Source organism: Akebia trifoliata, unplaced genomic scaffold, assembly GCF_017979445.1.
Source record: "Akebia trifoliata isolate Shusen 1 unplaced genomic scaffold, ASM1797944v1 Contig01305, whole genome shotgun sequence".
In the NCBI taxonomy this organism is placed as follows: domain Eukaryota; kingdom Viridiplantae; phylum Streptophyta; class Magnoliopsida; order Ranunculales; family Lardizabalaceae; genus Akebia; species Akebia trifoliata.
In genome coordinates this window covers 1-23,482 of record NW_028237661.1, presented here as the reverse complement: position 1 = coordinate 23,482, position 23,482 = coordinate 1, and the positions used below count along the sequence as shown (strand labels likewise).

Genomic DNA, 23,482 nt, shown 5'->3' with positions numbered 1-23,482 from the left:
ATGTACACTTTTAGATTGTAATTATAGTATATATTTTTTAAATGATGTATATTCATTATAATATGGTGGTTGGAATACAGTGGATATATGAATTTTGATTATACAAGTATATTTCTATATGTGAAAATTTTTCATAAGTCTAATTTTTAAGAGAAATTCAGTCAAAATTATTTAGAAGAAATCCATATTGTATTTAAATGTTGAAGATCTTCATTTTGATATTTTTTCAATTTTTCGCTCTACCCTTGAGATTTAGGAAAAGCTAGATCCTAAATTAAGGGCATGATAGGGTTGGCTCAACAATAAATCTAGCAACAAGGATTTGTTTACTTTGGTCGTTTGTTCTTTGAAACTAAGCTGCCTTCTAACTTACTTTGTTGCATGTTAGGAATCTTTTGTGGAGTCGAGATGTGCGACCGTACGGATTAATTTTGAAAGATAATATAATCACACAAAACACAAGGATTTATTTGGTTCAATAGTGTGCATACGTCCACGGAATAAAATAAGAACAATAACTATTTTCTCATAAGTTTTACAGTCCTAGAGATCTCTATTTATATAACTGAGAGTTACTAAAACATATAAAATCCCCCAAAACTAGAATACCCTTAACAAAATATTACACGATTGCCCTTTTCACATCCCCTTAAAAATTCGTGTCGGGAGCGTTACCTGATTCACCCTCATAATTATGTGTAGTGCAACAGAATACAAGACATTTACACAACACTAATCCTATCCCAAAGGGTTATCTAGGCTTGAGACTATGTAATGTAAAAAAAAAACACTACATAAACGAACACAGAGTTACTTAAAAAATATCAAATAAAGACTACTACACCTTTTATTTTAAATAGATTAAAACACACAAGTAGATGGAGGGCTTCTATAAACATTTCAAATCATGTATTTTTTTGTTTTATTTTGTCTATAAATTACCTATAACAAACATCCTAAAAAAATTCTAAATAAATAAAAACACACAAGTGGATGGAAGGACTATAAACATTTCAAATCATGTATTTTTTATTTTGTTTTGTCTAAAAATTAGCTAAAATTATTGATGACAGGAGATGGGGATAAAGCACATGATTGGTCTCATTTGTGATGACAGTTTTCAAAGGATGCTTAGTTGAGTTAATGAACTTCACAAAATTAAAAAAAAAATGAACTTCACAAAATTAAAAAAAATTAAAAAATATAAACAAAAACAAAAGCAAAAGCCCAAAGAAGATGTGATATCAATTTTTCATTACAATGTATCATTTTATTTCTTTGCTTTCAATCTTTGCTCATGTGAGGGACCATTTCCTTAATTAAATATCCAAACAAGGGGACAAGTTATCTTAATTAAACTAAAATAACATATATTAATTGAATTCTTTCTATTACATTTGTAAAAGGTTGGCCCCTTCATTAATTTGACATGTAGAATACATTTATACTAGTTGTATAGTCCTCATGTACATCAAGATTTATGTCTTAGCAATCACAAATTTCAATATTGATGCATTTTATTTATGTAGAAAAATCTAGAAAGTGAAAGGAGAGTGACGATTTCTAGTTAAGTTTGTCTTCTAAATGACAACTACATCCCTAAGTTCAAGAGACCTAATCCACTTTTAAAACACAGGTAGGTCTGTTAGTGTCATATTGTTAAATTGTCATTAGGGTCTCATGCATCTTAAATATCGTTGGAATGAACATTTGCGTTAGGACGGATACATGATGTCCCGCTTGCCTTGGTTATAAAGTGGCACGATAACGTGGGAGTGTAGGATGATAGTGCCGTGTTCTCCAGAGTTCGAACAAGGATAGGAAGGCTATTAGAGTATTAATATGATGCACTGTGATAAGGTTTACATAATACATTATGTCCATATCAATATAGACGCACATATGTTATAGGTTTAGTAAAATAATCAGAGTGATTTATGTGTCATATATGCTTTTTATTACAATGCATCATATTAATATTCTAATAAAGATATTGTAATTTAGGTTTAAATGAGTTACAAAAGAGTGTATATGTGTTAGGATTAGGACTATAGTGGAACAAATTTTAGCCATGTATGGATAATAACACTGAAGTTACTATACCATTTTGGTGCAAAAGGTAACCAATTTGAATTTTATAACATGTGTGATAGCATAGAAAAAAAAAATGTGAGAAAAATGATTTTTTGGTAAAATGTATGGTTGTGCATTTCAAAGAAAATGATTTTGCTTTCTTTGTGGGAAATATTTTTCGACCACAAACGTTGGGAAAATGATTTCTCATATGGGTGGGAAAATTCTAATGTAACTATTTCCTCAACTCCCAAAACTAAAACCCAACTCTTTTTTTGATATTTTCTTAGAATTCTTTTTTTCACAACGATTTTATAGATAAATTTATTATTTATTTTCAAGAAAATGATTTTTCTCCAATAATATAAACCCCTAATTAGATTTTTTAGGGAAAATTACTTAAAGAACCCTCGCTGAGGGATTTCTTTGTAAATAGTCTCTAAGTTTGGACGGTCTCTAAATAGTCCATTTAGTAAACTTTTCTTTTCTTAACAGTCCATAGACCTCATCTCCCACATTTCTCACGATTGAATGCTTTAACTTTTCATCATTTTCATCCAACTTTTTTTTAAATTTGTCGAATTCAATACTCAACAATAAAAAATGTCAAACTCAACGCTGTAAAACCCACTCGTTTATATTTTTTTTGAGATTCTTTGACTAAAATACATGGAAAGATCAACTAAAAACTTGACATAATGAGTTGTCTAAATGATTTCAAACCAAAAGAACCATCTTTGATCGATTTTCATCCAAAAACAAAGTTAAAAAATGAAAAAATCATAGTTTTCTACATATGTCTTCAAAATGCTTGAAAAAATCTTTGAAAAATGAAAATGACTTCTCCTTTCTCAAATTCTTTATGTCATAATAGAATCTCCTAAACTCGTTGGGATGTCGAAAATCCAAATTTTTAAATGAAAAAGATGAGTTTGAATGATTAGGGCACATTAACATTTCAATCATGAGAAATGCGAGGAGTGAGGTTCAACCACTGATTAGAAAAAAAAAATGGTTTATTAAATGGGCTATTAATAAAAGCCCTAAAAGTTAGGGACTAATTAAGAAAAATTCCTTCGCCAAGGACTTTTAAGTAATCTCCCCATTTTTATAATATCAAATCTCATTTCATTCTTTAGATCATGGAGAAAGTGCAATGAGAAGTTTTAGGAAATACTTGTTATATATAGGATTTAGACCCAAAAAATTTTCTTGTATAAGATTCTAATTTAGATGGAGTGACCTCAGTGGGGGACACGCAAGGGACATCCTACATGGTGATGTGTGCATGCCTATAGATGTGTTTTCTCTAAGATACGAGTAAAACGCATCTCCTGGCATGCATGCACCACCATGTCAAGGTGTCTCCCTTGTATCCCCAATGAGGTCATTCTAGCATGACTCTTCTATCTATTTCAACCCTTATAAACTCTAGACCAAAAAAATATTTTTGAAAAAAAGTAGATTACAATGGAATTTTTGTTAGAGAAAGGAAAAAAATTAAATCATATTGTTTTCTTTTGGTAAGTACCTTCACAAATCTGCGGTTCATAACCGAACCATATTCATTAAACAATATCCGGTCGAGCCCGGTCAGACCACCGGTTCGACTCAGGTTTTAAAACAATACTCTGGAATATCCTCTAAATAAAAACAGTATTTTTCCACTTTGTTGTTGTTGTTTCATTTTCTCAAGAGCAGTCAACACTCTCTATTGCTCTGTTTCTTAAACATCCCCTAAAATGTGGCGTTGGTGGAGCAGTATCATTTAAAACAAGATTCTGACATAAATGAAATTAAAAAAAAAGTATTTTTCCACTTTGTTGTTGTTGTTTCCTTTTCTCAAGAGCACTCAACACTCTCTCTATCCATCTGTTTCTTAAATATATAATTCTTCTTTCTTCCTCCCAATTCCTAGTCACCATCTCCTCTGTGTATATAGTAGTGATGGACTCCATCACTACTATCATGTTTCTCTATCATCCCAATAATCTTCTCCTTCAAAATCCCAAAAGGTGGTGGACTCCATCTCTACCAGGTTTGATCTCTCTCTCTCTCTCTCTCTATATATATATATATATATATATATGGGAAATGTTCAGCAACAAACATTTTGACAAACATTTTGGCAAAACATTTTTGAAAATATGGGTTACAGGTTTTGGAATGGGCTGATTTTTGGTGAGGATGATCTCTACAGGGAATAGATCATCATCACCAAAAATCAGCCCATTCCAAAACTTCTAACCATCAAAAATGGTTTACAAAAAATGGACGGTCCACGATTTTTCAACCTGTTAACATGGGGCTAGAAGTTTTGGAATGGGCTGATCTTTTATGAGGATGATCTCCTCACCGTAGAGATCATCCTCACCAAAAATCAGCCCATTCCAAAACCTCTAACCCATGTTTTGAAAATGTTTTGCCAAAATGTTTGTCAAAATGTTTGTTGCTGAAAGGGACCCTATATATATATATATATGTGTGTGTGTGTGTGTGTGTGTGTGTGTGTGTGTGTGTGTGGTTAACATGTTTTGAAGAGTAATTGACAATATTGTTCCTCTTGTTTTTGTTCTTGAATGTTTTTTTGAAGCATTTCTGTTAATGGGTTCTCTTTATTTTCCAATTTGGTGGTGTTGTTTTGGTTTCCTATCTGAATTAGTTTATTCTTTCTCTTTCAGTGGCTACTACTGCATAAACTGTTCATCATTTTATTATAATTGGACTTGTTCATATATGAAAGGTTTTTTGGGATTTTTTTAAAGAATTTTTGTTAGTGGGTTCTATTTATTTTCCAATTTGGTGATGGTGTTTTTGTTATCTGAATTAGTTTATTCCTTTTCTTTCAGTGGCTGCTAGTGCATGCAATTGTTCCCCATTTTATTTAAATTGGACTTGTTCAATATGAAAGATTTTAGCATTCTATAGGTTTTTGGAAAATGTTGTTCCTCCTATTTTTAATCTTGGATGAGTTTTTCTCAGCATTTCAGTTGATGGGTTCTCTTTATTTTCCAATTTGGTGGTGATGTTTTTTTTTTTTTTTTTATCTTAATTAGTTTATTATTTCTCTTTTAGTGGCTACTACTGCCTGCAACTATTCTCCATTTTATTTAATTCGACTTGTTCTTATATAGTTATATGAAATGGATTGTAAGGTTTTAGCATTCTATGGATTTTTGGGAAAATGTTGGTTTCTCTATTCACATCAAGTAGATTACCATTATTTGAATATTGGGTCTTTGTTTTCTGAAGAATTTGAATAAGCCCTGAATGCTAGGTTTTGGTTTCTTCAATGTTAGGTGCTCTGTTTAGAAACTTGATTTAATTCAATATTTTTGTATTGAGTTGATCTCAAAAACTTGAATGACCTAACTCAGATCTTGTCAAATGATCATGTTTTTTCGTACATCTGAATGAAGTCTTTGAAGAGATGGTTTGGGTGTGTTCAATGAAGGTCGATTATAACACCAACTAGAAGGAATATATAAGTTGAAGGTTCTAAAAGAGCAAGAAGAATGCCCAGAAGAATGTGGATTGAGATAGCGAAAGCACATATGAACACACTTTCAATAACTGAATACATGGCTTGGAAAAAATTGACTGGAGGAACAGGATTTGTTTTGTGACCGCAAATAGTTGGGATAAGGCATTGATGATTCCAAAGAAGTTTTCCTACATTTATCTATTCGTATCTCTCTTCATTTTATATTGGAAATTCTGTTTTTTTTTCACATCGTTGATCTCCTCCACGTCAAAAGTCAGCACGCCCTCTCGGTTCTACCATGAAACATGAGTCTCCATTGCTGTTCTCCCTTTGTTGATCTTCATGTTCTTTTTATGTAGCAATGACACAATACCTTATGCTGTTTTTTCCCTTTTGTACACATGTTGACACATAAATACATGTTGATAAGGAAGGTAGTGCCCTTTATTTAAAGATTTATATGAAAGACTTCTAAGATAGGGCTGGTCTATTTTACCCTTCATACACTTAAGTTGTTAAACTCAGGTATGGTTATTTATTTATTTCTATGATAGACAAAATTTTATTAATCCATCAAAAGGACCTATGGTTGTCTAATATTATAGATTGACTTAAATTTACTAATTAATCACACAGGTATATAGTGCGTGAATGTTTTCTTTTATTTTTATATATACTTCTTTTCTATTTTTTTGAATGTATGATATGAAGATTGTATTATTTTTATATCATTATTCCATTTCTATGGTTATCTCCTTCCTCTACTTCCCTTATTATTTGAGAGTTGGTAAATGTCGGGCCTTCAGGGGAAGAGAATTAGTTCTCTGGCATTTAATTCCTTCTACAGTCTGTTGGGGACTATAGAAGGAGAGGAACACCTGTGTGTTCTATGGGAAGGAGTAATCGGCCCAAAAGATTGTCATTAGCCTTTTTTGGCCTTTGTTTTCTTTTGGTGTAAACTATTCAAGGAGTTTAAGGGTGTCTTCTTTGAAAACCTATTATTCAAATGGCAATCTGTTTGTAAGTGAGGTTTAATTTTTTGGACTTTTCATTGTGATGGTCATCTCAACTATCTCTTTATATTTTAATAAATCTTATATTTTTCAACAAAAAGAAAAAGAAAAGAAGAGAGAGTAGATATTTACAAAAGAGACTTTCCTTGTCGCAATTTCATTTCTCTTAAGTTAAGCTTTACCTAGGCTTTCCAAACATGATAATCTTGCGGGGGATATTAGACAATTATGTTTTATTCCCTTTGTTATTGTACTTTTTTATATACTATCTTTATACTCATGTAGATATGATACTGTTCTTTTTCGTTCTTCATGTATTGGGTATTTATTTTCTAACACTCACTGTTTTTTATGGTTGTCTTGCTTTGGTGTTCTTAAGCCATTTCTATGCACCCTGGTTTAAGGATGTTGGGAAGAGCTAACAGTGCCATTCTGGTATGTTGATCTTCTTCTTTTAATTTTTTGTTCTTTTACTGCATATGTACTGATAAAAAGTTGAATTACATTATAGTGCTCCGAGGGGCCAAAGGAAAGAATAAGGGAGATGTTCACCAATGTTGAACTTTCGATTTCTTCCTATGACACTGCTTGGGTAGCGATGGTCCCTTCTCCAAATTCTTCAACGTTTCCATGTTTCCCTCAATGTGTAAATTGGTTATTGGAGAACCAACTCTCCAATGGGTCATGGGGTCTTCCTGTTCGCCATCCACTAATGATTAAAGATGCTCTCTCGTCCACATTGGCTTGCATCCTGGCACTCAAACGATGGAATGTCGGTGATGGACACGTGAAAAAGGGTATTTCCATAGTTAATCGTACTCATACTCATCATTTTCCACTTTTATTCTTCCATTCAAATATAAAAAAGTGGTTTATCTCTTTGCAGGCCTCCATTTTATCAGGTCTAATTTTGCTTTTGCCACCGATGAGAAGCAACATACTCCAATTGGGTTTGATATTATATTTCCTGGTATGATTGAATATGCTCAAGATTTGGGTCTAAATCTTCCTTTAAGCCCAACAGCTTTAGATGCTATGCTTCAGAAGAGAGAGATGGAGTTCAAAAGGTTTATACTTTCTGCTTTATTTTATCTTTTCTTTGGCTTTATGTTTGACCTTCATTTTTATTCAAAAATTCCTGTCAAAGTAGGAATCCTTATGCTTGAATTATCATGAGTTGGAGTTTATGTTCATCTTCTTTTGATCTCAAACTTTTGATCCACTCTAATGATGCTATATTCCCACACCAGCAGTACAAAAATTAGATTCTTTGAATTTCTCTATTTAACAGGACTTGGTGAAACTTTTGGATTTAATCAGGGTTTCGAATTATTAGTGTTACTCAGAAGTGTATGAATCCAAGTTTACTTAAATATCTCTTGAATCAATTAAGTGCTTTGATTACTAAATCTGAATTGCTATTTTTTGTGCCTTGAGTTGGAGACTAGTAATTTTTGGTGATGTTATGGTTCATGAGTTGCTGGAGCCTTAACAGTTATAACTTGTGATTTAATGTACAAGGAAAGAAATTGGGGATGCTACTTTGGAAACTTCAAAAGAATTCTGTCAGGAGAAAACCAAAACAGTCTCGATTGAGACATTCCGAGTAAATCTGAAACATTCCGGAAGGCTCAATATTTAGTTCTAATCTAGATCTAATCCGAAATGGGCCACCAAAGCTTTCTAAAATGGCATGAATCATTGAACCATGTTGCCTTTCTTGATGGAAGGAATTTTTTCTTTTTTTTGTTTTTTGGTACCAACCATTGAGGTATTAAAGTTATGAGCCACACTAAGAAACTATGGGAAAGAGAGATTGAATTAAGACAATGAAGTCTTATCCCAAAGATTTGGGGTTGGCTAAACGAATCCTATTCTTCCAATTTGATTTTATGCTGATTGATTAACCATCAAAGCAATCTTTCTACTTAGACAAAGGATAGAGAAGTATAGAGAAAAGATGAAAATATTTATTTTGTTTTATTGACTTATAGATGAGAAATTGAGAATGAATGGATTCCAAATGGATACGTTGACATAATTAAGGACATTTATGTGGGGTGTGTAACTAGTTTGAGGGAAATTGGAGAGGAAACGAATGAGTTCCCTGTTACAATAGGTCTGCATGAGAGTTTGGTTTGAATTTGTATTTATTTATTTATTTAGTTATTGATAAAGTGATGATGTAATTGCTCGTATGCAAGTGCACGTTTATTGGTGTATATTATTTACGAATGATGTAGTAGTAGTTGATGAGACTAGAGAGGGAGTCAACACAAAACTAAAATTATAGAGACAGATGTTGGAGTCCAAGGGCTTTATAATAAGTAAAACCAAAATCGAGTATTTGGAGTGTAAATTTAACACTAACACCTAGAAGAGGAATATCTAGTAAAAACTAATGGTTTAAAAATACTTTGGAATGGAAAATTTCATTATCTTGAGTCGATTATTGTAGACACCCTATTTTCACACTCACCCAATTAATCAACTCATCAACTCGATTGCTACGATTCCCAATGATGGATGAATATTCTAATGTTTTTTGTTGTTACTAGATGTATTTCCAAAATTCGGATGAGATATTTCAAACAAGTAAACTTTAGAAATCACGCTACATTAGAAAAATATGACCCAAAACATAGAAATCATCATTCTTGGGATAAAAACAAGCTTTACGAGAAAAATCATCAAAAAATTATCAAATTACCAAAATACCCCTAATACCAAAACATCTATAGAGCCTACACTACGCTTAGGAAAACCCTTTTGAACACATAAAACAACAAATTAAATCAAAAAAATCGTTTCGCCAATTTTCACAAAATTCAACAAAATTAAGAAAACGCCTTCATAGGGTTCACGATCATTTCATGCCAAAAACCCATAAGTGACACAAACCGATACTCTCATTGAATTCCTTACGAAAAACTGATGTCAAAACATTCCAAAACATCAAAAAATAACATCTCAACTCAAAAGTCCTCTTTGAGGGCAAAACGGTAATTTTCCAACCCTAAAATTCAAAATTTTGAAACTAGTAATTAAAACATTAATTAACGTAAAGTGAAATCTTAATAAATTAAATTAAAATTTTGAAAAAATAAAATCAATTAATCAAACCCACGGGACAAATTTTAAGTAGTGGCCCATTTATTTAAGTGGGGCACACATGATATTTTATAAAGAATCATCCACCGGGGATCCCGAAGAATTAAAAATATAATTTAATAAAGAACCCTCCATTGGTCCATTGGGGGGTTCTTCAAAAATTTTAAAAATCCTCATTCTACATAAGTCAAAATTTAAAATTCAAAATTCAAATAAAACCTAATTAAACTTTAATTGAAACAACTTAATCTTATCTCTAAGTGACCTAATATCCCAAAAGCTCTTAAAAAGGGTCCACCACCTAAATTCGCAGGTCAAGAAAAACCCTAGGAAAAAGAGGTCAAAAACTCCCCCAAGATTTTGAAAACCCTAAATCTGAAACCCCTAGTCCTTATCTAACATTCAAACTTTATTTTTTTACCTAAAAAACACCCAAAAATTCTAAAAACACCCCGAAAAGCTAAAAAATATTTAGATTTAGGAGGAGAAAACCTCATCTCGGATATCAGAAGCAGATTTAATGACGGAGACGAAAGCGGGAAGATTCACATAAGGAATGCTCTCCGCCAGTTCTGAGGGAATCGACCGTCGCAATCACCCAGGTAAACAAGGTAATTTTTTTATTTTAATTTTTAGATCATTTTTTTCCTTACAATGTAAAATTTTTGGAAAAAGTAGAGACCGGCGTTCGCTGGGCGGGATTGGTGCTAAAAACCTTCCAATCCCATAACGTGATCCCCGGACCCTTTTTTTTTTTTGTAGTGCAAAGCTTTCCATTTTATGATAAACCGATGCGGATACAATATGCAAAAACAAAGTTAGACTGTGTTGCAAAAGCAGATGGCACCTACGCTCCAAGAGAGAAGAAAACGAGGCAGGAAGTAAGAGCTGAAAGAAAAGGAAAGGCTGAGGCAGATCCGCAGTTCCCTACTGCCACTAATGGTACAAGTGCTCAAAGTAATGGAGTGCCTGCTACTTCTTTTCACCAAGGAAAGCCAGGTGCACAAGAGGCTGCCATGGCTGAACTTGTTTTGGATGGTCATGCTACCATTTTCGATTTCACTCCTTTCAGTCCGTTCAGATTCATAAACGCTAGATGAAGATGAACTTGTAAGATATTCCAATAATGTGGCCTACTTGATTGGGTTTTCAAACTTGGATCTTTAAAATCCCAATCCTAATAAAAGTTAAATTTGAAGAAAAAAAAGTTTCTTTTTTATTTGTTCAATAAAACATAATTCAGTTTTTTTTAACAAAAAATTTTGTTTGTTCAATAATTCAGTTTTTTTTTTAAATAATTCAGTTTTTTTTTAAATAAAAATAAAAAGAAAAAAAAATAAATAAATATATATTTTTTTTTTGCTTAATAAAATATAATTCAGTTTTTTTTCTCTAAAAAAAACTTTTGTTTTGTTCATATATATAAAAAAAATTAAATTAAATATTTTTTTTCTTTTCTTTGAAAAAATCAATTAGTTTTTTTTTTTTTTTTTTTAAAGTCATCACTCTTTATCTCCACAACTATCATTCTATCCTCAATTCAATATTCATTGAAATCTCGATTTATTTTGGGTTGCTCAAAGTGATCCTTGATTGGACCATAAGAAAAAAAAACCTTTTTTGTTTTGGTTCATTAAAAAATAAAAATGATTTTTCTATGCCTATCTCAATGGTTGGTTATTTGTGTGTTGTCTTGATCAATCATTTTTGTTCTCCTTGTGCACTATCCTGATTGATTGCCCCTCTAATATGTCATGATCTCGATAGATATATTTTCAATATACATGCCTTGATCAATATTTATGTGATAGTCATATGATCTGATCAGGCCCATGGGCTGAAAAATGCCCCAGGCACACCCTACCCTATTTTGCACACATCACTAGCATGTTTATATTATGTTTGCATGTCCCTTATAGCCAACGTGGTGCTAGTGCATGGCCCGGTCTCCTCGTGAGACACGACGTCATTCATGAAAATCACAACTCCAGTCACGTACCTTTATGGTATATAAAACTGGGGTACCAGTACCGTTCAATCAGGTGACCCTAAAAGGTATATCGATCCACCCACATTGGAGTAACCTGAGCCTTTGTCCTATTGTAAGTTGTAAAGTCACATGTCCCGATTGCCAACGTAGTACTAGTACGTGGTCGGTCTCCTTGTGGGACGCTAAATCATTTATGAATACTACAACCCAAAACTCGTGCCTATATGGTATATCAAACCAAGTCATTACGTACTGTCTGATTAAGTATGCTCGAGAGGTATATAGGTGCACTTGGGCAAGGGTGACCAAATAAATTGCATTGCACGTAGTAAACCTAGAGTTTAGAAACTCAACATAGGTCATGACTCGAACTTATTATGGGTGTTCCCGGGTTGCCTTTTTGAAAAGGGACTTTTCAAATGTTGAGATCAGGAAATTACGATTTTGTCCTCTTGATGGTCAAACTTTTGTTTAATTTAACTCAAGGTTATCATATCGTTGGGTGCACCAACCTAATAAAAAATCCATTTTAATTGTGGTAATGATTCATAATGACCCAGTCCATCTCAATCCAACAATCACGATGGGCCGTACCATTCAAATGAAAATGATATTCAAACATTTTTCTAATTTGGGTCCCAATTCATTTCAAAAATTTAAAAGAAATGTCACGCAAGAGGCATTCGATTTTTTGAGCCTCAAACTTCCTTTCTTTTTATACCCAGTCCTAAGTTTACCTATGAAAGTCCTCCTAAGTACTATGCGAAAAAGTCAAGGAAGGTAGCAAAGCATGATTAGGTAGTAACTCCAAAAATTCAAAAGGGAAGAAAAAGAAAAAAAAAAGCCTGCTAGGTTGAAAACCCGAAAGGGAGACTTAGGCAAAAATTAAGGCAAGCTCGCAAGGTTGAAAATCTGAAAGGACAACCTTGGCAACGATCAGAACAAAATAAAAAAAGAGAAAGAAAAAAGCCTGCTAGGTTGAAAATCCGAAAGAGCAACTTAGGCAAAAATTAAGGTAAGCTTGCAAAGTTGAAAATCCGAAAGAGCAACTTAGGCAAAAATTAAGGTAAGCTTACAAGGTTGAAAATCCGAAAGAACGGCCTTGACAACAATGAGAGCAAAGAAAAAATTATAACTTGCTAGATCGAAAATCTAAAAAGACGATCTAGGCAAAAGCTATAGCACGCTCTCTAGATTGAAAATCTGAAAAGGCAATCCAAGCAAAAGTTAGAGCAACCAAAAACAAAACAAAAAAATCTATGTTGAGTTGAAAAGCTAAAAAGGCGATCCGAGCCGAAACATCAGAAATCCGAATGACTAAGTTTCAATACCCAGTTTAAATCAAGCAAAGATTAAGAAGTCACGAGTATCTTGTCTACGATTAATCTGAAATTTTTTGCTTCCCTAAGTGAACCAAGAGGGAAAATGGTAGATTTTACGATGAATCGCAAAAAGAAATATTTGTTCTCTTGAGCCCAACTTAAAATCTTCAATATAAAAAATCAAAATTAAAAGTTGAATCTTTATTGCGCTTGTAGTCATCAAATATTTCAATTCTTCATAACAAGGGGTACTTTCTTTTTTTATAACATGTAGTTTTCCCCTTTACACTAGGGGCATTTTTTTTTTTCAAACTGTGTTTAATTATCTCCAGTGCAATGTTTCCTATTAAACTAGGGGTATTTTGTTCTCAAGCTTGATCAATGTTAATCCTAAAAGATAATGGGAATTCCGAATTTAAGATTACCCTCTTTATGACAATTTTTTGAAAACTTCTGAGGTTCAAAGGAAGTTAAAATTTGGGTTTAAAATTCATAAAATTTTTGAAAAACCTTGAGGTTCTCATTTTTGGTTTTGCCCAGAGAATAGCTCAGCACCCTTTCACCCAGAATAATAGATAGGGCATTCATTATTTCCCAGATTTATTCATTATTTCTCAGAGTCATTCAGTTTTTTCTCTCTTCTCAGATTTTATCGAGACCCTCTAAGATTTATCTAAATTTTTTCTCAAATTTTGGTCAAACTCTTTGAGATTTATCTCAGATTTTGTTCGGACTCTCTGAGATTTATCTCAGATTTTATTCAGACCCTCTGAGATTTATCTTAGATTTTGCTTAGATCCTTTGAGATTTTTCTCAGATTTACTCAGACCTTACTCAGATTTTGCTCAGACTTACTCAGACCTTACTCAGATTTTACTCGAACCTTATTCAGATTTATCATACTCAGTTTTCTATTTTGAAGTTCATCATCCTTTCATCATGAATGCACAAAATGGAGGCGTTTTTTTTCAAAATCATCATTACACAATTGCACACACCTGCACATTTGTTCCATTTGCATTAATCAGGGAGAATTTGCTAAAATTCAAGGATCTGACACTGTCAGTGAGAGCTCGCGCACGAGGACTTGACAACTTTTAGTTTAGGGAAAGTGTTATCTTCAAAGATCCGAACGTCCCGACGAATTGCTAAATCAGGTTGTAAAATGAACTATCACTAGCTTTAACATTCAGATATCGCATTATCTATCAAAGTAGATTTACTATCTAGTTTGCTTCAACCTTCTACCAAAAATGGGCATTTGTAGACACCCATTTTAGCACTCGCCCAATTAATCAACTCGATTGCGATGGTTCCCAATGATGGATTAATATTCTATTTTTTTTTTGTTACTAGATGTATTTCCAAAATTCGGATGAGGTATTTCAAACAAGCAAACTTTAGAAACACACTACGCTAGGAAAATATGACCCAAAACATAGAAATTATCATTCTTGGGACAAAAACAAACTTTACGAGAAAAATCATCAAAAAATGACTAAATTACCAGAATACCCTTAACACCAAAACATCCCTAGAGCCTACATTACGCAAACAACAAATTAAGACCAAAAAAATCGTTTCGCCAATTTTCACAAAATTCGATAAAATTACGAAAACGCCCTCATAGGGTCCACGATCATTTCATGCCAAAAACCCATAAGTGACACAAACTGATACTCTCATTGAATTCCTTACGAAAAATTGATTTCAAAACATCTAAAAACAACATCTCAACACAAAAGTCCTCTTTGAGGGCAAAACGGTAATTTTCCAACCCTAAAATTCAAAATTTTGAAACTAATAATTAGAACACTAATTAATGTAAAGTGAAATCTTAATAAATTAAATTAAAATTTTGAACAAATAAAATCTATTAATCCAGCCCACGAGTCAAATTTTAAGTGGTGACCCATATATATAAATGGGGCCCACATGATAATTTATAGAAAACCCTCCACCGGGGGTCCAAAAGAATTAAAAAATATAATTTAATAAAGAACCCTCCATTGGGGGTTCTCCAAAATTTTAAAAAATCCTCATTCTACGTAAGTCAAAATTTAAAATTCAAAATTCAAATAAAACTTAATTGAAATAACTTAATCTTATTTCTAAGTGATCTAATCTCAAATCTTAATCTCCCAAAAGCTCTTTAAAAAGGGGTCTCTACCACCTAAATTTGTAGGTCAAGAAAAATCTTAGGAAAGATAAGCCAAAAACTTTTCCAAATCCTAAATCTGAAGCCCCAAGTCCTTACCTAAGACACCCAAACCCTATTTTTTTTTACCTAAAAAAAACCCAGAAATTCTAAAAATACTCTGAAAAGCTAAAAAATATTCAGATCTAGAAGGAGAAAAACTCATCTCGGAGATCGGAAGCAGATCTAGCGATGGAGACAAAAACGGGAAGATTCACACGAGGAACGCTCTTTGCCAGTTCTGAGGGAATCGACTATCGCAATCACCCAGATAAATAAGGTAATTTTTTTATTTTAATTTTTAGGCCATTTTTTTTCTTGCAATGTAAAATTTTTGGAAAAAGTAGAGACCTGTATTCGTTGGGCGGGATTGGTGCCTAACACCTTCCAATCCCGTAACGTGATCCCCGAACCCTTTTTTTTTTGTACTTAAGTACTTTTTATTTGGTTAGAGTCATGTTTTGCTTCCTAGACCTTACAACTAAGTGGCGACTCTCAAAAAATAAAAAGCAGATCCGCACCCGCAGATTGAGGGCGCTTTCAATTATACATAAAGATGGAGAGATTGATGAACATGATGCCCATAGAATCAAAGTTGGATGGTTAAATTGGGGTTACACTTTTGAAATGCTATGTGACAAATGTATACCAATCATCAAAATAAACAGAAATATTTATAAGATTTTAGTAAGAGTGGTTATGTTATATGGAACTGAATATTGGGTATCCAAGAAGTATAATGTTAATAAATGACTGTAACGGAGATGATGTAGAAATGGATGAGTAGAAAGACTAGGAAAGATAAAATTGGAAACAAACACCTAGAAAATGTAGGAGTAGCTCCTCTAGGCTTTAAACTAAACATAAGTTAACTGAGATGTTTTGGGCAAGTTCAATGAAGGCCGATTGCATCCCCAGTCGAAAGTCCTAAAAAATGCGAGATGAATACCCAAAAGTAAACAAATGCAGATAGTGAAAGCAGATGTGAACTCATTTTCAATGATAAAAGACTTGGCTCTGAATATAGTGGAATAAAAAAATAGGATTCATTTAACCTGCCCCAAATCTTTGGAATCAGGCTTTGTTGTTGTTATAGGATTTGTTTAATCAATTTTTTTTTTTTTTTTTTTTTTTTTTTGGTTGGAAAAGAAACTTCTTGCTTTTTTTGGTTGGGTTCATTGTGTTCTCATTATCTGCATTCATTAAATTTTCTTGCCTTCTTCCCTTTATTTTTTTTCAGAGGCTTCGGAAGCAACTCTGAGGGGAGAAAAGCATATTTGGCATATGTGGCGGAAGGACTGGGGAAGTTACAAGATTGGGAGGACATCATGAGATATCAGATGAAGAATGGGTCACTGTTTAATTCACCATCCACCACTGCAGCTGCTCTTTCTCACCTTCAAGACGCTAACTGCCTCAATTACTTGCATTCAGTCTTAGAAAAGTTCGGCGATGCAGGTAACTTATCCACAATGACCTAAGTTAACTAAATTATGTTATTTTAAATTTATTTGGTTTCTTCTATTGCCCCTTTTCAGTTCCAACAGCTTATCCGCTAGATATATATTCCCATCTCTGTATGGTTGATAGTCTTGAGAGGTTGGGAATTGATCAACATTTTAAGAGAGAAATAAAAAGTGTTTTGGATAAAACATACAGGTAATGGTCCAATTACTAGATTCTTAAAATTAGTTAATTCGAAGTTGTTGAAAAACCAAACTTTTGTTGGTGAACAGAAGCTGGTTACAGATGGATGAAGAGATATTTTCAGACATCGCCACAAGTGCTCTGGCATTTCGGATCTTACGGATGCATGGATATGACATCTCTTCAGGTATATTTTTGTGAAGTTTCAAGACTTTTTTTTGTTGCTAATGGAGACTAAATCAGTTCATATATGTGGTTTAGATTCCTTTGCTCAATTTGACGAAGAAGAACATTTCTTGAATACACTTGGAGGGTATCTAAAGGATATCGGTATTGTTTTAGAGATATACCGTGCTTCGCAAATCATCATATTCCCCGATGAATCAATTCTCGAGAAACAAAATTCTTGGTCCAGCCGTTTTCTGAAACGGGAACTTTCCAATGCTCCAATTCATGCAAATAGGTTCTATAAGCATATTATTCAAGAGGTAATTTCTTTGTGAAAAGCTGGCATTTTCAAGCTAGTTTTGCCAATTTATTTTCATGATAATTTCAAATTTCATCTGATTAAATTTCAGGTGGATGATGCCCTTAACTTTCCCTACCATGCGGACTTAGAACGCCTAGAAAACAGGAGAAATGTGCAGCACTATGATATAGATAATTTAAGAATTCTAAAAACTTCATATAGGTACACTTTAAGTAATATTAAAAGAATAAAACTTTAAAAAATTATTCACAGATAATATCGATAATGTGTTGATCCTCTTACCTTTGGCTTGTATCAGACCCTTAAATGTCGACACCAAAGATTTCCTAGAATTGGCTGTGGAGGACTTCAATATCTGTCAATCCATACATCGTAAAGAACTCAAACAACTAGAGCGGTAGCCATTTATACACTAAAATCTTCAAGGAGTAACTATTTTAGTCTCAAATGCTTGTGTAAGTGATGTATAATGTCTATTTCTACATAAGCAGATGGATTGAAGACAACAGATTGGATAAGCTAAAATTTGCGAGGCAGAAGTTGACGTACTGTTATTTCTCTGCTGCGGCGACGCTTTTCTCTCCTGAACAATCTGATGCTCGCATGTCATGGGCCAAAAATGGTGTGCTCACTACTGTGGTTGATGACTTCTTTGACGTAGGAGGTTCTAGGGATGAACTACTAAGCCTAATTAAATTGGTTGAGAAGTATGTTTCCTCCATTCCCTCTTTCTCTTTCTCTTTCTTGGCAATTTTTTTATTTTTTTTATTTTTCTGATTCACTTGATTAGTGTTCCTATCGAAAGATGATGGTGTTTAACTACACAGGTTTGATGGAGTTTTACCCACTGATTTTTACTCTGAACAAGTTGAGATAATATTTTTGGCACTTAAGAACTCAATTAATGAGACTGAAGAAAAGGCGTTCGCATGGCAAGGGTGCAGTGTCAAAAGCCATCTAATTGAGATAGTGAGATCGTATATATAGTTATCATCACCTCTCAGAAAAAAAAAGTGTTTATCCTTTATTATGAAAGATTCTATTGCCACACCAACTTTTGCTTTCACCACCTCAATTCATATGTAAATCACCAAAGAATTAACACACATCTTGGAGTGGCGTTAGCAAAAGTTGGTGTGGCAATAGACTCTCTCTTTATTATTATTTTGGAGTAGATGGTGATTTTGAGCTATTTCTCTATGGCAGTGGCTTAATTTGCTGGAGTCTATGATGAAAGAGGCAGAGTGGGTAAGAAACAAGTCCATACCAACAATGGATGAGTATGCTACAAATTCCTATGTATCAATTGCTTTGGGACCTACTGTTCTCCCTGCTCTCTATTTTATCGGACCTGTTTTATCGGAGGAAGTTATCAGAGATCCAGAGTACCATAATCTATATAAGCTTGCAAGCACATGTGGGCGCCTCCTCAATGATATTACAAGCTTTAAGGTGTGCATTTTCTAAATGAACTCTAGGCCTTGTTTGGTGTGGCTTTGCTTTCAATAGCAGTTTTCTGTGGAATGATTCCTCTTTGGATCACTTTCTATAAGAATGGGATTGTAACATAAAAATCATCCAAGACAAAAATGACTTGCCCTAGTCATCTTGGGATCCTTCGTGAACGAGAGGTGATATGCCTTCTTATTCTTCTCCTTTCTGGTTCACTGGTCTTCAAATAGCTTTAAAATTCATCCGAGATGCAGGGATGACTCTTCTGAGCCATCTCATTATCATTCTTGCATCAAGATGAGTCATGAAACAAAGATTTAAAACCATGGGCGAGAGTGTCAGGGAATTTTTTGTGATGTGTGTGGGGTGGGGGGAGATCTAGAAGTGCTTCCAAATGCTTTCTAGGATATTTTGGTCATTAAGTTGAATATTACTGACAGTTTTGTATATAAAAAAAAAACTCATTTTTTTAAATGTTTCATCCAGATTCCCGCAGAGGCCAGAATCCAAAATCTGGTATGGGTCAACATCATCTTTTGAGCCGCTTTTGGATTCTACCTTTTGCGAGAATCTAGACTCTGAGTTTGTACCAAACCTGATTCTTCCACCCAAAAGCGCTTTTCAGGTGGGGAGGGAGCTAAAATCCTCCTCTGAGAAGCTGCACTAAACTACTCTTAGCTTCACATCTGTCATAATCTGTATACCATTGTTTTTGGTTGTTGGAAGCTAAAAATACTCTCCTGAGAAGCTGCATTAGTGACCAAACACTACCTAAGTCTCTCATTTGTTATAAAACCTTTCTTATTATTATTACTTATGTGTTATGTTGCAGAGGGAAAGCAAGGAAGGGAAACTGAATGCTGTAACCTTGTGCATGATCAAAGGCGCTGGTGTTGTTACCGAAGAAGAAGCCATTAGAGAGATGAGGTGTGTCATTGATAATAGTAGGAGAGAACTGTTGAGATTGGTGTTGCAGACAAAGGGTAGTGTTTCCAAGAGCTTGCAAAGAATTGTTTTGGAAAATGAGCAAAGTAGTCCACCTTTTTTACATGAGGAATGATGGGTTCACATCCATGCAAGAAATGGCCACAGCTGTGAATGCTAACATTCATGAACCTCTCAATCTCCCATGTATTGCTAGCAAATGTTGAAAGATGAAATCCCACATGTAACTAGTTGTGAAAAGATATGAGTTCAATAAGTGAGATCGAATTTGATTATATTCCCTAATAATGTAAAGAGTTGTTGTCAATCATCGGTGTTTTATTGTCTTTTACTCGTGCTATTATTATTATTATTTTTTTGGGTATTGTTGAGTTTATATTTCCCCCACTCTAGTGTGTGTCCCTTATGGGTGAGGGGGAGTGTTAAGTGGATATTTTCCTTGACTCTTAGGTGTGTCATACCCCCCCCCCCCCCCCTTCTCAACAGACCGGTCTTTTGAAATAGTTGGTTGGTTAACATGGTATCAAAGTGCAAGGTTCGTATAAGTCACGGGTTCGATTCTTTCCACCGTTATGGGTGAGGAGGAGTGCTGATTAAACATTTTATTCTACTCTTGGAGGTGTGTCCCTTATGCGGTGCATGTTAGCACAAGTATTTCAAAGCTTGATGGTCAAATACAAAAATATTTTGTATTAAAAAAGAGAAGAATAATGGTATATTAGCTACATATGTCTAATGTAAGTAATTTTTAATTTTTTTTTTCATTGTCATAATTTTATTAATGTATTTATAAGATTTTTTTCAGAAAATAATATTTTGATATAATTTTATTGTTTATGGAAATGTTTCTACCTGAAATTTGATTATTTCGTTTTAATTTTGAGTTTTTCAATCATGTAGTTCCCAAATCGAATTTGTAACCAAATGTGAAAATATGATATGGACCTAATTGCATTGGACTCCTTTTGCATTGTTTCTTAATTAAATTGTTATTATACCAGGTTTGAATTCAAATACCTAATTGTGGAAGCTTTTTAGGGTTTCCACTTCTCGAGATCTTGGATGATACAACTAGGATGACCCTTGACTTGATCTGATGGTTGAGATATCTTTAAACAACGCTTGACCCTTTGAATTGCTTAAACAGGAGTTGCCACTGTTGATGGAGGTGTTTTCCTCCACTCTCGGGTGTGTCATACCCCAAATTAAACCCTGTGACCCTCTTACATTCATAGTCCTCTCTCCCTCTCCAACAGATCGGTCTTTTGGAGTAGTTGGTTGGCTAACATAAATTACAATTTTATTCGTGTCCAGATTGATCATCAATGACCATTCAATTCCTAGGTGAAAGAAAAGCTCCAATATTATTCTTTTAATGATCAGTGACCTTTTATGTTTGCAGAAGAAATGTATCAAATTTGCTTTCTAGTGGTTTCTGAGAGAGAATGGAGCAATGAGTCTTGTCTTACTTACAAAGACAAAGGCATTGAACAATAGTCGAGAATGTCAAGAAGAGGAAGAAAATAAACCCAGCGAATTTCACTATCATGAAGTCAGTGATGATTCTGATCGAGTTGCATCTTCATCATTGCAATTGCCTCAACTGTGTCAATCTTACTTCCAAGATACCCGGCAATGCTCCCCATTCATAAATCGTCCTTTGCTTGTGAGATTCATTTCATTCCCTTATTCGTAATTTTCCTACCAAGGTTCTAACTTTCTTGTGAAGTAAATAATCTCGTTGTGTCTTTGGTTACAGGAGATGGAACTCATATACGAGTTGAGAGGGAATATGGCAAGGCTTCATCACGAGATGTCTGAGCTGCGAAAATCAGTAGAGAGCTGTGTGGGTATGCAGGTGAAGTTACAGAAGTCTATTAAGCAGGAGGTTTCAACTGCTGTATCTCATTCCAGTAAGTATAAAAAGATGCTCTTTTTTCAAATTAGAACCACAAATTACTTGAGAATTCAGTTTATAAGAACGTGTATCATCAACCCCTAATGATCACATGGTTCCTCTGCTTTCGATTTTATATTCTCGTCAAGGTTCATATCTGTTCGTGTATGAGTGAGCTAGGACATTCCATGTGTCAACAACCTCAGAATATTGGGCTTAGACCCATAGTTCAGTTTGTTTGACACATTGCAAAGAAGCTTTTGAGGTCATGGGTTCAAGTCTAGCTTACCCACCCAAAAAAAAAAAAAAAACCAACTCAAAATATTGGATCCCTCCTGGAACATTGATAATGGACATTCAGAAAGCTCACATGTGCATTACGTCAATCCACCTCAAACTTTTTCTAATACTTTCTTATTGATCATAAATCATTAAGCTTTTGAAGGACCTCTACTTTTCTGATTGCAGTTCGAGGAGTGGAGGAAATGGAGGTCTTCAATAGGGTACCAATGAGGAAAGGCAATTGTTGTATCTGCTATGAAATGCAAGTCGACTCGCTTTTGTATAGGTAATTGTTGTAAACTTCTTCTTTTTTAAAAAAAAAACTTTTGAAGTACCAAATTTTAGAATTTTCAGCCTTAACAACATTTAAGAGATTTCTTTTATTCCAATGTTTTTTTTCCAGATGTGGGCACATGTGCACTTGTTTCAAGTGTGCCCATGAGTTGCAGTGGAGCAGCGGTAGATGTCCGATATGTCAAGATACCATTGTGGACGTGGTGCGGGCATATTCTGACTCATAGTGAACGAATTCTTGCTCTGGAGGACCATTTCTACTTTACAAAATTTAATTTGATGATACCTGAATAGAAAAATGGAAATTTATTTATTTACATGGCCAGCTTAACTTATATGTTTTGTGTACAATACCAAATGTTATACATTGAACTGGGTGTCTCCCTTATAAACATACATACTCTGTATACGTTGAGTTTGACGAGAATAAATGAAATTATTCATTTCCATTACTCTCTCTTTGTGTGTATGGGTGTACATGTGGTCTTCACGGGGGAAAAATCATATAAATTGCAGAGGAACCGAAGAGATGGATAGAGATAGGAGGGGGGCGGGGGGACACTGGTATCACTATTGGTCTCCATGGTACATATTGAAACAATCTCAAACGATTTTCGTTCGTATTATTTCATAATGGAGCTATTCCTAAATTCTCTCGAATACACTTAGTTCTGATGACTTTCTTTCCTAGTCTTAACTGACATATAGGTAAGCAAAGTTTCTTTGAAAAACAACCAAGCCCACAACAGAACAAGTAATTGTGCCTTTTGGAGGAATAGACATGTTGACACCCCATCACTACTCCATTTGAGCCAAACAAGAAAGCAATTGTTATGTGATCAGATAAAGATAATTTAATTCTTCTACTTATTTAGGGAAATTTCAAGTTATCATTAAGTTCACATGTGTGCACTCAGTTGTGGCGAATTTGACATGCTTGTGTAGGATGTAATGGTGTGTATGTGTTTTCGAGTGTGTATACCCAAGTGGGAGGTCATGGGTTCAATCCCACAATGGGCAAGTTTCCTCTGTGGAGTTGAAATCACCTAATCCAGTCGAGCACAACTGTTACTACCTTGTATAAGTAGTTGCCACCTTAATGAAAAAAAAAATGAAGAAAAAGTAACCCTTTACTCTAACCGTTGCAATGTCAGGATCTTTAAGTACATAATTAACTAGTTTTATATGTGTCATTGAAACTACTAGGAAAGCAAAAGAACTTCAAGGAACTATGACAGTAAAGAACTTGGAACATAATTGAAAAGGAAGCTACGAGTCTACTCTC

General features: G+C 34.0%; 2 protein-coding genes and 1 pseudogene across 4 annotated transcripts; all 3 read left to right on the top strand.

The window, feature by feature from the left end:
* Positions 1 to 3,895: 3,895 nt before the first annotated feature.
* LOC147380555 (ent-kaurene synthase-like 1) lies at positions 3,896 to 20,034 on the top strand (annotated as a pseudogene). The gene is made up of 14 exons (XR_015175255.1): positions 3,896 to 4,111; positions 6,950 to 7,005; positions 7,082 to 7,367; positions 7,457 to 7,637; positions 16,431 to 16,648; positions 16,729 to 16,849; positions 16,927 to 17,024; positions 17,099 to 17,325; positions 17,416 to 17,528; positions 17,626 to 17,724; positions 17,819 to 18,034; positions 18,155 to 18,296; positions 18,534 to 18,779; positions 19,612 to 20,034. The product of XR_015175255.1 is annotated as an ent-kaurene synthase-like 1 (transcript).
* LOC147380556 (U2 small nuclear ribonucleoprotein B'' 2-like) lies at positions 7,644 to 10,854 on the top strand. Of its 2 annotated transcripts, none has more exons than XM_086431530.1 (2): positions 7,644 to 10,283; positions 10,444 to 10,854. In XM_086431530.1, the coding sequence occupies exons 1-2, from the start codon at positions 10,238 to 10,240 to the stop codon at positions 10,779 to 10,781; spliced, it is 384 nt and encodes a 127-aa protein (XP_086287656.1). In that variant the 5' UTR covers positions 7,644 to 10,237; the 3' UTR covers positions 10,782 to 10,854. The 2 variants fall into 2 exon arrangements, with proteins under 2 accessions (XP_086287656.1, XP_086287655.1); XM_086431529.1 differs by having other exon boundaries at positions 7,644 to 10,292.
* Positions 20,035 to 21,171: 1,137 nt separating the features above from the next.
* LOC147380554 (uncharacterized) lies at positions 21,172 to 22,644 on the top strand. Its single transcript, XM_086431528.1, has 4 exons — positions 21,172 to 21,390; positions 21,484 to 21,637; positions 22,090 to 22,189; positions 22,307 to 22,644. Exons 1-4 carry the CDS (start codon positions 21,178 to 21,180, stop codon positions 22,422 to 22,424), a joined length of 585 nt encoding a protein of 194 aa, XP_086287654.1. The 5' UTR covers positions 21,172 to 21,177; the 3' UTR covers positions 22,425 to 22,644.
* The last annotated feature ends 838 nt before the right edge of the window (positions 22,645 to 23,482 follow it).